Raw genomic sequence first — 15,697 nt, forward strand, 5'->3', positions numbered from 1 at the left:
TCAACCAAATATTGAAGATAGATCCAAATTCAAACCTATCCAGAGAACTATGATTATACAAACAATGACGTGATGTTTTCTCACTAGCTTAGAAAAAGTTCAGTAAACAAATACATTTAAACATGTTTGTACTAAATTAGCTCTTCCCAAAGGTTGGGCGGTTGTGATGCAATATTTGGATTGTGGTGTTCCTTTAGCAGGAAAGGAAAAATAACCAGGATTGCTGCTTCTGATCTTGCAAATCCTGCTGGAAGGCATCTGATTGGAAGATGGGTTAACACAAGGTTTTCAGCTATATTGCCACCCACAGTCACATCAATTATTAGCAGTTATTGGCCTTGATCTTCTACTTAAAAGCTGTCAAATCTACTGAGAGCTGCTGGTTTTTACCAAATTGTCGAAAGTTCTCTCAGTTGATGAAATGTTTCAATATTTTTTTAATTAAGAATTTAAATGTTTTGATATTATTTTAATAGTTTTTGAACATATTTGAATGTTTGTGAATAACAGAGATCTCCACATATATTCATTCTCTTTGATAACTTTGCCATTTATTAGGTCTGTGTCTTAACGAGTTCTCAGAGCAATTCTGCCCAGAGCTAGCCAATTTTGATTAACAATGCTCTGCACTGTTGTGGGCCACATCAGTCAGTATGGAACCATGTTCCTGGAGGAAGATGGTGTCCAGGTAAGAACGAGCTTCTTACCTGGACACCATCTTCCAGTGAGTGGAAGATCCAGGCCATTGATTGGCTTCCATGGAAAGAATGGCCTCAGTTGAGCTATCTGAGGACAAAGGTTATGCTCACCACACTGCTTATTATAATTGAACAGGCAAAACTAAAGGATAATAATCTCTGATTGCCACATGAGTCACATAAAACTTTGCATAAAGTGAATAAGATTATAGTTGAATGCATGGCTAAAAGATTGGTGTGGCATTGGCACCAATATTGGGTAAAGAGGGAGTTGTTCTGTTAGATTTTTCCTGAATTGGACTAAAGGCACTGTGTACTGAATTGAATAACTAGATCTGTAGAAAAAAAAATGTTTGGGAGAAAGTTCTGATAGAACAGGGTAATGATAACCAGAGTCTTGCAGGAAGGGACAGAAAGAGTCAAACATAAGAAACTCCAATTAGAATAAGAGAAGAATTGTAAAGGTAAAATTGAAGGCTCTTTATCTGAATATATTTAGCATTTACAATTAAGATTAATAGCACAAATAGAAATAAATGGATAAGATCTAATAGCCATGCAGAGATATGGTTGCAAACTGACGAAGGTTGGGATTTCAATATTTCAGGATACTTAATTTTTAAAAGTGTTAAGCAAAATAGAATAAGATGGGTAAAGGCAGCAGAGATAAAGGATTTTAGCTTCGAAAATGAAGAAATCAAATCAGAGATGCAAGAGAGTGCAGATGCTGGAAATCTGGAGCAACAGACAAAAGCACTGGAGGAACTCAGTGGATCAGGCAGCATCTGTGGAGGGAAATGGACAGTTGATATTTCAGGTCGAGACCCTTGTCAGCCCAAAACGTCGACTGTCCATCTTCCTCCACAGATGCTGCCTGACCCACTATGTTCCTCCAGCGTCTTTGTGTGTTGCTGAAGAAGTCAAATTGGTTTGATTGACGTCAAAGAAGGGGGCAGATAACCAGGATAATAGGCAGCTATTGGGGAGGATTCTTAGAGATAGGATTTACATGCATTTGGAAAAGCATGGCCTGAGTAGGGACAGTCAGCATGGCTTTTTGCAGGGCAGTTCATGCCTTACAAATTTGATTGAGTTTTTTTTGAGGAGGTGACAAAGATGATTGATGAGGGTAGGGCAGTGGATGTTGTCTGCATGGACTTTAGTAAGGCATTTGACAAGGTCCCTCATGGTAGGCTGATCCAAAAGATTAAGATGCATGGGATCCACAGTGTATTGGTAGTTTGGATACAGAATTGGCTTGCACATGGAAAACAGAGGGTAATGGTGGAATGGTGTTATTCTGGCGGGAGATCTGTGATCAGTGGTGTTCCACAGGGATCAGTGCTCTGTTGTTTGTGATATCTATAAATTACTTGGATGAAAATGTAGATGGGTAGGTTTATAAGTTTGCAGATGATACAAAGATTGGTGGAGTTTGTGGACAGTGAAGAAATGTTGTCAAAGGATAAAGCAGGATATAGATCAGTTACAGATATGGGCGGAGAAATGGCAGATGGAGTTTAACCTGGGCAAGTGTGAGGTGTTGCATGATGAGAGGTCAAATGTAAGGGGAAAGTATACAGTTAATGGCAGGACTCTTAACAGCATTGATGTACAGAGGGATCTTGGGGTCCAAGTCCATAGCTCCCTGAAAGTGGCCATACAAGTAGATAGGGTGAAAAAAGGCATGTGGCAGGCTTGTCTTCAATGTTGGGGCATTGAGTATAAGAGTCAGGAAGTCATGTTGCAGCTATATAAAATTTTGGTTCGGCCGCACTTGGAGTATTGTGTGAAATTCTGGTGGCCCCATTACAGGAAGGATGTGAGGCTTTGGGAAGTGTACAGAAGAGCTTTATCAGGATCATGAATATGCAGAGAATGGAGGGATATGGACCATGCGCAGGTAGAAGAGATTTAGTTTAATTTGGCATTGTGTTCAGTGCAACATCATGGGCCTAAGGACTTGCTGTGCTGTACTGTTCTATATTTGATAACAATAATGGAAGTTATCCATAAGCTCCCCAAGAGAGGGCAAAGTATGAATCTGGAAATTAGAGGCACATATAATAATTTAATAATAATAGTCTTTAATTTATGTATGGTCAGAGCAAACCAATTAACAGCAAAAGTATGGAGGGTGAATTCTTGAAGTATATAATAATTGCTATTCTAAATCAGTATGTTGAAGAACCATTCAAGGAACTGGCTACTTTCGATCTTGTACTGTGCAAAAAGGCTGTTAATTAATAATCTGGGAGGTAAGGCACCTTTAGAGAAGTGTGATCACAATATGATTGAATTTTATTTAAAGATTGAAAATGATTTATTTCAATCTGAAACCTCAGTTTTAAAACTAAACACAGTAAATTATGAAGGTTTAAGGCATGAGTTAATTGTAGTAAATTGGGAAAATACATGAAAATTTATATAATAACCAAGCAATGACTAACTTAGAAAACTTCCCACAAGTCGCAAAGGTAAACCCATTATTTAAGAAAGGAGGGAGAGAGAAAACAGACAACTGCATACCAATTAGCCTGACATCCATCGCAGAGAAAATCATAGAATTTGTTCCTAATGAAGTTGTAGCAGGGCACTTAGAAAATAATAATGGGATTGTGCAGCATTAATGTAGATATAAGATAGGAAAACCATGCTTGACAAAGCTCTTTGAGATTTTGAGCAGAATAGATAAGGAGGATGTGGTGTACTTGGACTTCCCAAGGCTTTTGATTAAGTGCCACATGAGGTTATTAAAATTAGACCACGTGGGATTGGGGGTAATACATTGGTATAGATAGAGAATTGATTAATTGTCTATCTATACCAATATATTATGGGTTTACCTTTGCGACTTGTGGGAAGTTTTCTAAGTTAGTCATTGCTTGGTTATTATATAAATTTTTATAGGAGTAAATGGGTTGGGAGCCTGTGAAACTAAATGGATTAGTGTTGGGATGCCAAATGTTCACAACGTAAGTATGTGTTTTGGATAAATGGTCAAGTGAAATATATTAAAATTTGCTGATAGTACAAAGCTAGGTGGCAGAGTGATCTGAGAGAAGAATGTAGAGAGACCTCACGATGGTATAGACAGGTTCAATTAATGAGCAAGGACATGGAAAATAGAATATAATGTGGAAAAATGTGAAATCTCAGTAGAAAATAGAATAATTGAATATTTTGAAGTTAGTGTTCAGAGGGATTTGGATAATTTTTTACATGAATCACTGAAAATTGAAGCAGGCAGTTAGGAAGGTATGTTGGCCTATATTGCAAGAGGATTTGAGTACAGGAGTAAAGACTTCTTTCTACAGTTATAAAGGATCCATCAAGACTGCAACTATTTGAACAAAAATTGATCTTATTGGCACATATGACACTCTTATGGGGCTTGACAGAATATATAAATGGTTGGTTTCCCTGGATGGGTTGTCTAGAACAAGGGTCACAATCTTAAAGTAAGGGGTTGGCCATTCAGTCCATTGAGATTCCCATTGAGGGGATCAGGAATGAAAATATATTTTTACACTTTGAGAGTGGTTTAGAGTTGGGAGTTCTGTACGCAAGAAGACTACTGGAGGCTCAGTTGCTGAGGAGATACAAGACAGAGATCAACAGATTTTTGAATATTAATGGAATTGAGGGACATGGAGTTGCTGCAGAAAAGTGGTACTGAGGTAAATGATCAAACACAATCTTTTTGAATGGTAGAGATGATACAGGTTGTTGGATGGTCTACTTCTGCTTCTGTTTCTTATGTTTTATCTTATGTTTTTATGTGTTAAAAGTTTGGCAGATTCCAGGGAGAATATCAGGGACAGTGAAATTACAGAAAAATGTTACATTTTGGCTATGCCATAGTGCATATTTACCCACAAGACTGTTTTACTCACCTCCCTAGAAAAAATGCAATGTAAATGATGGATGAAAACATTGTGAAGAACTGGAATGTGAACATTTTTACAGTGAAGTTGTTTTCTTGTGCCAGTGGGGTGCGCGGCCTTTCTGCAAAACATCAGAAGGTTATAAATAACTGCAATGCTTTGCAAGATTCAATCATTTTCCCAAAGTACAGTCTGGAAAGACAAAAACAAAACTGTGCGTAAAAGCAGAAAGTGCTTGAAACACTTAGCAGGTTAGGCAGCGTCCTTGGAAAGAGTCAACAGTTTAGGTCCAGGACCCTTGATGCTGCCTGCCCCGCTGAGTGTTTCTAGCATTCTCTCCTTTTATTTCAGATTTCCAGCATATGCAGTTTTTTTAATTAACAGATTATATATCTTCTGATATACAAAATGTGTACATTTCCCAGTATTTATCATATTTAAAGACAATTTGAAATTGGCAACACTCACAGCGAGAACTTTAGTTCTGTAGCAACTTTCTTTGTCCTTTCTATGCACTACAGGTGCCAAAATGGAGTCATAGGCATGCACACATTTACAAGCCAAGTGGTCCTGATGCCATGTTGTAAATGTGAACGGATGCACAATGAACATCCACTAGAAATATGCAGATAAGGCAGATTAATTTGATACAGGTCCTCCCCAGGTTATTGTCAGGGTTCTGTCCCTTGAACTGTTTGTAACCCAAACAGTTCGCAAGTCAGAAATGCAGCTGCGAACCAAGTTCCCATACAGAAGAAGATGGCTGTAGCCCTGCAACAGCCAGCAAATGCATCCTGCCAGTCTCCCAAATACTTGTTCATATGTATAGGCTGTACATAAGCTGGGGGTTTGCAAGTTGGGCAGGACGTATATCAGGATTACTGATTTGGAGCTTAATAGTGCCACTGTCCTCATCCCTAATCTCAAAGTTAATCATGTGCTCAGCAGTGGGGTGAAACCTTTCTTCCAATCCTGCAACCAGTGCTACTTAATAGTATTATCAACTGCTTAATAAGTTAACTGAGTTTTTTTTGTGGCTACTGGCATGATTACACAGGTGCTCAAGTTACTTTACCAAATCCCCAAAATCTCAATGGACACATGTTGCGGACTTTCTGTGTGAGACATCTACACAACAGTAAAGACATAATCATTTAAATATCCCAGCTACTGTTCACACTGTTGGTGCTGCATTTCTAGTTGTTGTAAAGGCAACTGTGGCCATGTGTCTGGCTCCTTCTATGGTGGAGCTGGAGGTTTTTGTAGATTGCCATCCACCATTAGGTAAGGGTGGTTCCTGAGCCTCTGCTAAAAGAGAGATAAGTACATTTTATTCCCTCTTCATGGAAACCAGTTGGGGGAGAGATCATGTGGCTTCATTAAAATGAAGATCTCAATAGTGCAGAGTGCCACTGATTGCAAAAGCATTGCTTTGCTGGTGACCAGTATTAGTTCTGCCTGGACCAGAATCAAACTTCAGTGTGCAGCTGATGTGTAACCATATGTAGCAAATCATGAAGGTGAATGCTTTAGTTAAGATGCTTACAGTTTACTAGCTGCATTTCCTCTGGTAGAAGAGCTAAATTCTTATTTTGTGAATGGTAACCCCATTACAGAGCCCATGTCATATGCAGACAATGAAAAACTTCCTGCCATACAAAAGTTGATGTAAAAGATAATTGATATGCTGAAGCAACCCTTCCACTGCCTGGAGGAGTGCTGGGACTGGGTGTCAAATTCTTGTTGACCTTCTCCATGCCAGATGAAGGGACAGTCTTTGTCACCAAGCAAGCTGGAATAAAGAGCATGGGGTTGCAACCCCTTTCAGCCTGACGCTAATTAAATGTGATATCAATAAACTCATTCACCAAGAATTCCACATCTTCAGTCTGTCACTAACTAACACTAAATCTACTTGGCCACAAAGCAAAAAGAAAAGTCACCATAAAAAAAATCATTCTAAACCAAATTCATAAATAAAATTATCTCACATTATGTAAGTCAGTCAATTTCCCTTGCTCGTTCCCTTAATGCTTGCCTGCCTTAGTGATGACAGACAGTGCTACCCAATAGTTGCAGCATGCAGGCAGAACTCAATATATTTTAGTGGAGAAGACTCGAGTTGGAGGGTGGCTTTATGCAGCTCTGGCACAGCAAGACCTGGCTGTAGACAGGTACAGTTTGGCATGGGTAAATGGCTGAATGGCAACAATATGAGTTTTGTCAGAGTAGCAGGAGTGAAAAGACATGCTGTGCACCTCAAAGTGAGTAACAGCTTTGTGCTCTGTGGACTCAGTGGCACTTCCCTCTCCCACAGGCAACTACCTCAGCAATCCTGTAATCTGTTGAAGAATAGATTGATTGAGTGTTGTGACACTCATCAAATGTCCTTGAAGACTGTTATCCATAGCCATAATGACAACGGTATGAACTTGCATAGCACCAGTCTGAACTTCCACAGTGAATTCATTAACATATGCATAAGAAAAAGAAGGAATAGGTTACACAATGCTTAAAGCTTGCTCAGCTATTCAATAAGATCACAGGTGATCTTCCTCAAATCCAGTTTCCAGCTTGATCCCTGTATCCTTTGATTTCTCCTGGATTCCAAGTTGCTAGCCTTGAATATACTGTGCAACACCAGTCTTTTGGGCAAAAATTTCCTCCTGTTCGCAGCCATTTATGTCAAGTCCATGACTATATGCTCTAGTTTCAGATTCTCCAGGTAAGGGAAACAATCTGTCTGTATTGAGCCTATCAAGCCACTACAAAACCTTGTCATTCTTCCAACTCTTAAGCTGTTCAGTCTTTCCTCATAGGACAGCTCTGAAGTCCCAGAAATCAGTCCTGTAAACCTCTGTTGTCCTGCCTTCAAGGTAAGTATAATGAGCCAAATCTAAATACTGGTTCTTGGTGTCATCTCACTAAAGCCTTGTACAATTGTTGCAAGACTTCCTTATCCTTGTATTCACTCTGCTCTGAATCAATTACATGCTATTATCGTGGTTGGGTTCAAAAGGGTATATTGTCACCTGTATCAGTCATGTAGGGTGGCATTATCTGGGCCAAATTGGCTTGACTCCTCCATGTTCCTTTAAGATGAACAGAGACTTTCTCACAGTCCCCCAAATGCACCAGGTATCGAACTACACTTTTCTTTGCATGCTTCATTGGAGTCTTCATCAGAGTACAGAGCAGCAGAACGCATTCTCGTTCTGGCAAACTGACAACAATTCTATCTTTGAATCCTTCTCTGTATCTCATCACAAGTGAATATTGTCTGTATGGTTTACTCAAATTTATGTGCAGTATCAGTTTCTGTGTGATGGCTGGGAGTCTGGAATTGAGTGATATCATCATCAAGAACAAATTGTAGTCCCTGTACTCCTGCCCAGGTTGGCATTCTTGGGTATTTGAAAACAAAGACACAAAGCTTTCTGTGCTGGGAAGAAGGGAAAGTAAAAGATCCGCAATTATATTGACTGCTTGTAAATCAGAAGAGAAGGTGGGAGAGGGAGAATGTGACAGGAAGGATTAGGTATGGAAGGTGTTGTCATCTTTAGTTGCTTCAATCCCACTGCTGAGAATGGGCTTCCTGATAATGGCCAGGCCCATTTCCCTCACAATTTTGGATCATGCAGTACACTTTCCATCTGTAGTTGGTTCCTGCTGCATTTGGTTATAGATCTCCTTGTCCTCCAAGGGAGAAGAAGTTTGTCAGTGTGCACATGAAATGTGTTTACATGTTAAAGTTGTCATAGGTGAATGACTAAGTGTGGCATCAAGACACCTTTGTAAGGCTGAAGTCAGTGGGCATCAAAGAGGAAATTCGCTGGTGATTGGAATCATCTCTCACACAAAGGAACGTGGTTGTGGTCGTCAGAGGTCAATCATCCCGGTCTGGGATAACACTTCAGGAATTCCTCCGTCCACCTTCACCATCTTCATCAATGCCCTTCCTTCCATCATGGGATCAGAAGTGGGAATGTTTGCTGATAATTGCACAATCTTCAATTCCATTTGCAACTCAGCAAATGAAGCAGCCTTTTGATAGAAGGCAAGACTCTCAGTTACAAAAACTAAGCAAGTTGGTGAGAGGCTAACAGGAACTATCAGAACCGCCCAGTCAGATATTACTTTCTTCCTCTGTTGGGTTTTAAAAGATTTCTAAGAATTACAGTTTCAGACATCCCTGTTAAATGTTTACCTTGAAGAATAAAATATAAATTGTTATGGTGTATTTGTTGAAATATTTTAATTTCCTCATTTCTGGGATCTATGTTCTTGTCTCATGGCTCAATTTTTCAAGGTGATGACACTTTCTTGTCATTAACAAGGGATTAAATTTTGTGATTAGATCGAAGACATCTATCTTCCAGAATTGTAGGCCTGAGAAATTGACCAGCTTAGAGGGAACATGGTAGCCTCATAGGTGACCGTTTAATTTCGGCTAAACATGGTGTGGGTAGTGCAAGGGTGGAAGGAGTCACGAGCAGAGGATGTAACATGCAGATAGAGGAATAGGGTTAAACTATTTAGAGGGTGATTCACTGGACAAAGGAGAAGCTGCTCCACCATAGCACATATAAACATATGTGTAGAGTGGTTAATACAGATCTCATCAAGGCTGATGGTAAAAGAATGAGTAAGCAGCAATTGAATTGGTATATATGGTGAGGATATTTTGGAACGAGGGAAAGAATCTAGCAGGTAGAACCCAAGACAATAAGGACCCTGGACCAATACTTGCAGGCAAGGCCCTGAATCAGGGACTCAAGAGAGATAGGATTGCTTTGAAACTAATCTCTGTGTGGGCACTTTACTGTAATAAGTTGGACTGTTTCATGTTAGTTATATTCGAAATAGAACTAAACATATGTTCACAGAGTAGTTGTTGGCTGAGTTTGCAGCACCACTCATTCACATGTTTCCCTGGAGATAATGAAAAGGAGGGAGGATAAAAACAGAAGTGAGGAGAGAAATCAAAGGTCATGGAATTGAGGGAATGGGGGTGATGGAAATTAAGGAGGCACATGATAAATAGCACAGTGGAATGTGATGGTGCACATCCATGCTGTGGAGTAAACCAGTCAAGCCCCACACCACAATGATTATCAGGACCACAGATTTTGGCATCTACTGCACAGACACTGCAATTTTTATTTGTGCTGCTTATTGTAAATCAATGTGTGGCAATTGGGATAAAAGCAAACACCTACCAGGAACCCTTTAAATCATGTATAGTTCCCAACTTGGTGTGTGATTCACTCCTTATTTTACAGTGAATAAAAAGTAAAGGTTGCAGTGGGGAGCTTTAGATCGAAGTTCTGCAAGGCAGAAACGTGTGCTGTGCATGTGATACTGTCATTGTCTGCACAAAATACAGCAGGGAAATGACATCAGCATGAAGATGAGTCATGATAGATAATGCCAAGTCCAGTTTCTCAATGTAATCTCCATCTGAAAAAACCATAAACTCTTCAAAACATTTGCAAAATGCTTTTAATGCTCATAAAAGGTTGCATTTTCCCCTAATCCAGATTAAAGGCGTACAAACCTAAATTACATAACATCTTGGCAACTCTGCGATTAATCTGCAACACAAAAATGTCAACAATTATTTTTACAGCATTCAAATGATGGTTTTATGTGACATCAACTTAGTCTTCCCTGCCTTCCCCCGTACCTTTTATCCCCTTCCTTTATTTAAAGTATAATTTCATTTTTTTTTCCTTCTACAAGGGTATTCCATGTGCCAAGGACACATGAAAAAGGTTCAAAACATTTTCTTTATTTGTTCAGTTGTAATTTTAAATATATGTACTCTAGTATTTAAATGTATGCAGCTCATTGACCAGTAGAATTGTTTTGTTAAAATCTCTCGTAATTTTGAATTTCTCCATCAGATTTCCCTTATGAGTTTGGCAGCAATGGGATAGATGAGAGAATGTTGCAGTGCATTTGTGGATAGATGTGCCATATGCTCCATTTATTCATTAAACTTCGGTCTTATCCAAATACATCAGTATATCTCACCTGCATGCATGAAGGTTTCATAAATTATGTTTATGTACAATAAACTCTTGCTATCACAATAGAAAGGAAATGGAGTCCGAATAATAAGAACAAAGAAATTTGTCAACTTCATACCTTAGTCATGATGAGAATTGTAAAGAAATGCAACAAAGCACCGACCATTACAGCGGCTGTAGAGGCATGATCACTCAGAAACGCTGATGAAGACTTTGTGAACAGAACAGCAACAATAACCCGACATATCACAATTCCAAGTGCAATGCCAATAATACATGTGATCTGTAAAATAACATGAAAATCGCACTGAGCAACACCTGTGTAGATAAGGAAGATTATAATATGGATGGCACAATAGACAGGCAACTCTGACATAACCAGCATAGATAAGGATCCCAAAGAGTGCAATGAGAGATCCAACAGCAAAAATACTGCAGGTGTTGAAAATTTGGAATAAAATAAAATGCTGGAAATATTCATTAGCTCAGGCTGCATCTATGGAGAGAGAAATAGAGTTAACACTTCAATTCAGTGACCTTTCATTCAAATAGATGAAAGGTCATCAACTTAAAATGCTAACTTTGTACTAGAAGCTCTAATGTCAATCATGCAAGCTTAGACTGCTTCTGCTAGGGCTCTGTATTCCGTTGTTTACAGGGGCTTTGAGGAGTGAGATAGATTGGCTGGTTGAGTGGTGTCACAACAATAACCTCACACTCAACGTCAGCAAGACCAAGGAATTGATTGTGGACTTCAGGAAGGGGAAGTCAAGAGGACACACACCAGTCCTTATTGAGAGGTCAGCAGTGGAAAGGGTAAGCAGCTTCAAGTTCCTGGGTGTCAACATCTCTGAAGATCTGTCCTGGGCCCAAAACATTGATGCAATCACAAAGAAGGCACACCAGTGGCTCTACTTCATTAGGAATTTGAGGAGATTTGGTATGTCACTAAAGACTCTTGCAAATTTCTATAGATGTACAGTGGAGAGTATTCTGACTGCCTGATATGGAGGCTCAAATGCACAGGTTTGAAGGAGGCTGCAGAGGATTGTGGACTCAGTCGGCTCCATCACAGGCACAACCCTCCCCAATGTCGAGGACGTCTTAAAGAGGCGGTGCCTCGAAGGTGGCATCTGTCATTAAGGACCCTCACCATCCGGGACATGCTCTCTTCTCATTACTAACATCAGGGAGGAGTTACAGGAGCCAGAAGACCCACAATCAACGTTTCAGAAACAGTTTCTTCCCCTCCGCCATCAGATTTCTGAACGATCCATGAACTCTCCCTTGTTATTCCTCTTTTGCACTATTTAATTTATTTGTTGGTAACTTACAGTAAATTCTATGTCTTGCACTGTACTGCTGCCGCAAAACAACAAATTTCACAATATATGTCAGTGATAATAAACCTGATTCTGAAGTGACAACTTAGATTGCTGGACTACCTACTCAGACTGGGGGTCAGTAGTCTACGGTGCAAGAATCTGCTGTACACTCCCGGGAGGAATGCATTTGTGCTGCTCCCACCAATACTAGTTTGGCAGTGTCCTCAGATGCCACTCAGCAAGTACGTCCGGACTGCTGCTGCTGCTGCTGCTCAGGATGGAATGGTGCACTCTGACACTGGGTCAACCAGGCTAAGATTTGCTCAAGGTCACTCCTTACACCCATCTGAACCTCCTTCACTCCAAAGAAGCAACCATTCACCAGCCTGGCTACAACCACAGTTGGAGGAAAATTTCATAGAGTTAGTAATACATGTAATGTAATTTAAAGGCAGATGTAAAATAAGCATTAAGGGGACATATACACAGGATTATATGGCATTGCTCTTATTTGGATCTATAATATTGTTTGGCATGCTGAATGACTTAGTTTTGACTTTCATGCAGAAGATAATAATAAGGGATAATAAAGTGGGAAATTAGTTAAAATGGGGATTTGGGTTTATCTTCATTCATTATCACTCATTAGTTGTCACTGGGAAGTCAATACTTGTTGCTCAATTCCAATTGCCATTGAGAGTGTTGAAATTTCATCAAACTGACCCACTGTAGTGTTTCTTGTGTTACGGACTCAGTGAAAGTCCCTTTAAGATAGAGAGTGTGTGTGTATGTGTGTGTGGGGCGTGCTTACGTTAATAGAAGATAAAGGACGTAATGACGTTGTTGAAGAAGTTAGAAGAAGAAGGAGAGAGAGAGAGAGAGAGAAGGGAGAGAGACACCAGCCTGCTTGTTTTCTCTATTGATGGATGAGAAACAATAACTGTGTTTGCCACTGAAATCCATGTATGGAAGTTGGAAGTAATCCAGTGGAGTTCACTTTGTTGCTGACCTGTAGAAGGAAACAGGTATTTGTGTGTGGACGACCACGATTCAGATGCTTTTCGGGGTGAGGAAGTCACTACCGTGTAAACACTGAAGTGTCGTTTGGGTTCCATCGTGGAACATTTGGATTTCGTATTTACTCTCTCTATGTTTCTCTACGTCTACGTCTTATCTTCAGACAACGGTGGTTGTTGAAGAAGCCCTTGCTCATGTTTCACCTTATGGCTTGCGGAACTGAACTTTAAGAACCATTCCGGAACTGGGAGTTTTGGACTTTGCCACACACACACACACACACACACACACACGAAGAGTTTAGTTTTGGGGTTAACGTTCGAGGTTTAACATTTTTGAATTCTAACATACTAACATTTTTACTTTTATTTTACGTATTATCATAAGTAGTGATTAATAAAATAGTTTTTAACACTGAATCATGCTCAGTGTGTTTCTTTTGTTGCTGGTTCGTGACACTTGTGAGTGAAATCTAACAGCACTGTTATGGGACAGCTCCAACATAGTGAGTATTTTGAAAGGAAATGAATTATTTCGAAGCAAAAGATTTTTATAACCTGAAGCCCACAATGCCTCTGTTAAAATACTGAAGCAACAGTGGCCTTTGTCTTTCTGGGTGGTGTGTGATGGCTTTTCACTTTGACAAGTAGGAAGCTTTCAAGGGTTGCTGCCATTGCAAAAAGACACACACTGAAAACATTGATTCAATGTAGTGTAGCAAAAGCTTAGTTTAGTTTATTGGTTTGGCAGAGTAGTATTCTGCTTAATGTTGAGAGGGATAAAACATTCTTCATTGTTTTGGGGCTACACTCTCACACACATAGAGTATTCTTTAGTGTCTTTGTCCTTGAATCCTTATAGTAAAGTAGGGGACATTGTTCAGTGGCCTTTCAATTCTTGCGACTGAGACTTGGGTTTATTACAGGATGGAACAGATTCTCAAGGAGTTGGGTACTTTTCTGTGGCATTCACAGCTTCCAATGTGGCTTTTCAGCCACAGTAATTAAGTGCCAGGTTCAGGTATTTTTCTGGTCATTTCTACACAATGTTTCTTCTTAGGGGAAGGAGCAGTAGCATTGCCATTTAATGTCAAAGAAAAATGGTGAGCGTTCTACTTCAGGCAGTCACTAGCAGACATGATAGTTTGGCATGATGGTGGCCTGCCCTATAAACTTCAAGTACACATGGTGACAAGGCCTTGCTTCTGCAAATTTTAATCACTTTTGCTGCCAAACTGCTGAATGTTTCCAGTATTCTCTGTTTTTATTTCAGATTTCCAGCATCCACCGTTGTATTAATTTTCATTCGGTGACAAGGCGTGGACTACCACAGCCTGTGCCCTGAATTGGTCGAGTGGGATCTCAAGTGAATCTAAGATCTATAAGGCATGCACAAAAAGTACGATAGTGATGATGTCCCCTCATCATCATCTTCCAACTTTTTTCCTCCTACTTCACTTTCTCCTCCTGATGCTCCACTTCCATTTCCTATTCTAATGATTGCAAGTAGCAAGTTTTGACAAAGCACAATCCTCCATGCAGGGTGACTGCTGAGCAAAAAAAGCAGTGTAGTTTCAGTAAGTTTGTTGTTTTTGGGAGCCTGTTGGCCATCCTGTTTCCTATACTACATGACTCCATTTCAGAAATACTTAATCAGTTATAAAGCAGTTTGGGACACGCTGAAGGGGATTGAAAATAAGCAACATTAATTCTTTCTTCAATATTTAGCTCTGGAACCTGTGCCGCCTTCTAACATTCCAGTATAGAGGCATGAAAGCTCCCTGCTGATTGCCACCTTCCACCCTCTCTCAGCCTATTCACAATAATCAGCTAAGTGAGGAAAGGCCTCTTATTCAACAGTAATCTGTGCACTAATGCTCAGTTTGTATTATAATAGAACCACTCTGCTACAAACTTCGTCACTTCCTTCGTCCAATATGGACAAAACAGCTGTATTCCAGAAGTGAGATCAAAGTGACTGGCCTTGAAACAAGTTTGTATTTGCCATCAAGAATTCCTAGTAAAACCTAAATCCATGGGATTCAGGGAATTAACTTTCTACCACTTGGAGTCATACCTAGCACAAAGTAAGAAAATTGTGGTTGTTGCAGGCCAGTCACCTCAGCTCCAGAATGTTGCTGGAGTAGATATTCTAACCCAAACATCTTCAGCATCAGATATGGAATAAATTATGTAATTCCCTAAGCAACACCCTTCTAAGAGCATTGCAGAGGAAATTAGTCCATATTTTCCTCGGACTGACCGTTGCTGGACACTCCTTTGACAATTAAGTCTTCATAATGCAGCTCCAGACTGGAACCCCACTAAGGTAAGTCCCAAACGTATCTTTTATTCTTTGGGTGCCTCCTTACTACACAGTTTTGATTTTTCCATCCCAATATTCTCCGCCAAACCTCTAGTCACCGTTCATCCCAGGTCTTGCTCTATTCCTCCTCCCCCGACCCCAACAAAGTAGATGTTCAGCTCCCCCTCATCTACAGATCTCTCCCCCAGAAACACTGATATCCCCATGCCCTGACCACCAATCTGTCCACCCAAAAATCTCAGTTAGCATAGACACTAACACACCTCCACCCACTAATTTTCCTGATTAGCTCTGACCCCAAAACCCCAACTATATTTCTCCCTATATCCAATCAGCTCAGCCCTGATCACCATAAGCCATAACCTCCCCTCCAACCAACTGATTAACCCTACTGCTTCCTTGAAGTGCATACC

The 15,697-nt window shown here is 40.0% G+C and overlaps 1 protein-coding gene across 1 annotated transcript in view; it reads right to left on the reverse strand.

Annotated features, from left to right (window-relative positions):
• Positions 1 to 15,697, reverse strand: part of LOC127577738 (anoctamin-9-like) — an 88,752-nt gene that overhangs the window by 18,097 nt on the left and 54,958 nt on the right. The window contains exons 13-15 of the mRNA XM_052029246.1: positions 10,736 to 10,900; positions 10,143 to 10,179; positions 4,595 to 4,706 (exon numbers count right to left, since the gene is read on the reverse strand). Of these exons, the coding sequence (XP_051885206.1) occupies positions 4,595 to 4,706; positions 10,143 to 10,179; positions 10,736 to 10,900 (314 nt within the window). The remainder of the gene's footprint in view (positions 1 to 4,594; positions 4,707 to 10,142; positions 10,180 to 10,735; positions 10,901 to 15,697) is intronic.

The sequence above is a fragment of the Pristis pectinata genome, chromosome 14 (genome assembly GCF_009764475.1).
Source record: "Pristis pectinata isolate sPriPec2 chromosome 14, sPriPec2.1.pri, whole genome shotgun sequence".
Lineage (NCBI taxonomy): Eukaryota > Metazoa > Chordata > Chondrichthyes > Rhinopristiformes > Pristidae > Pristis > Pristis pectinata.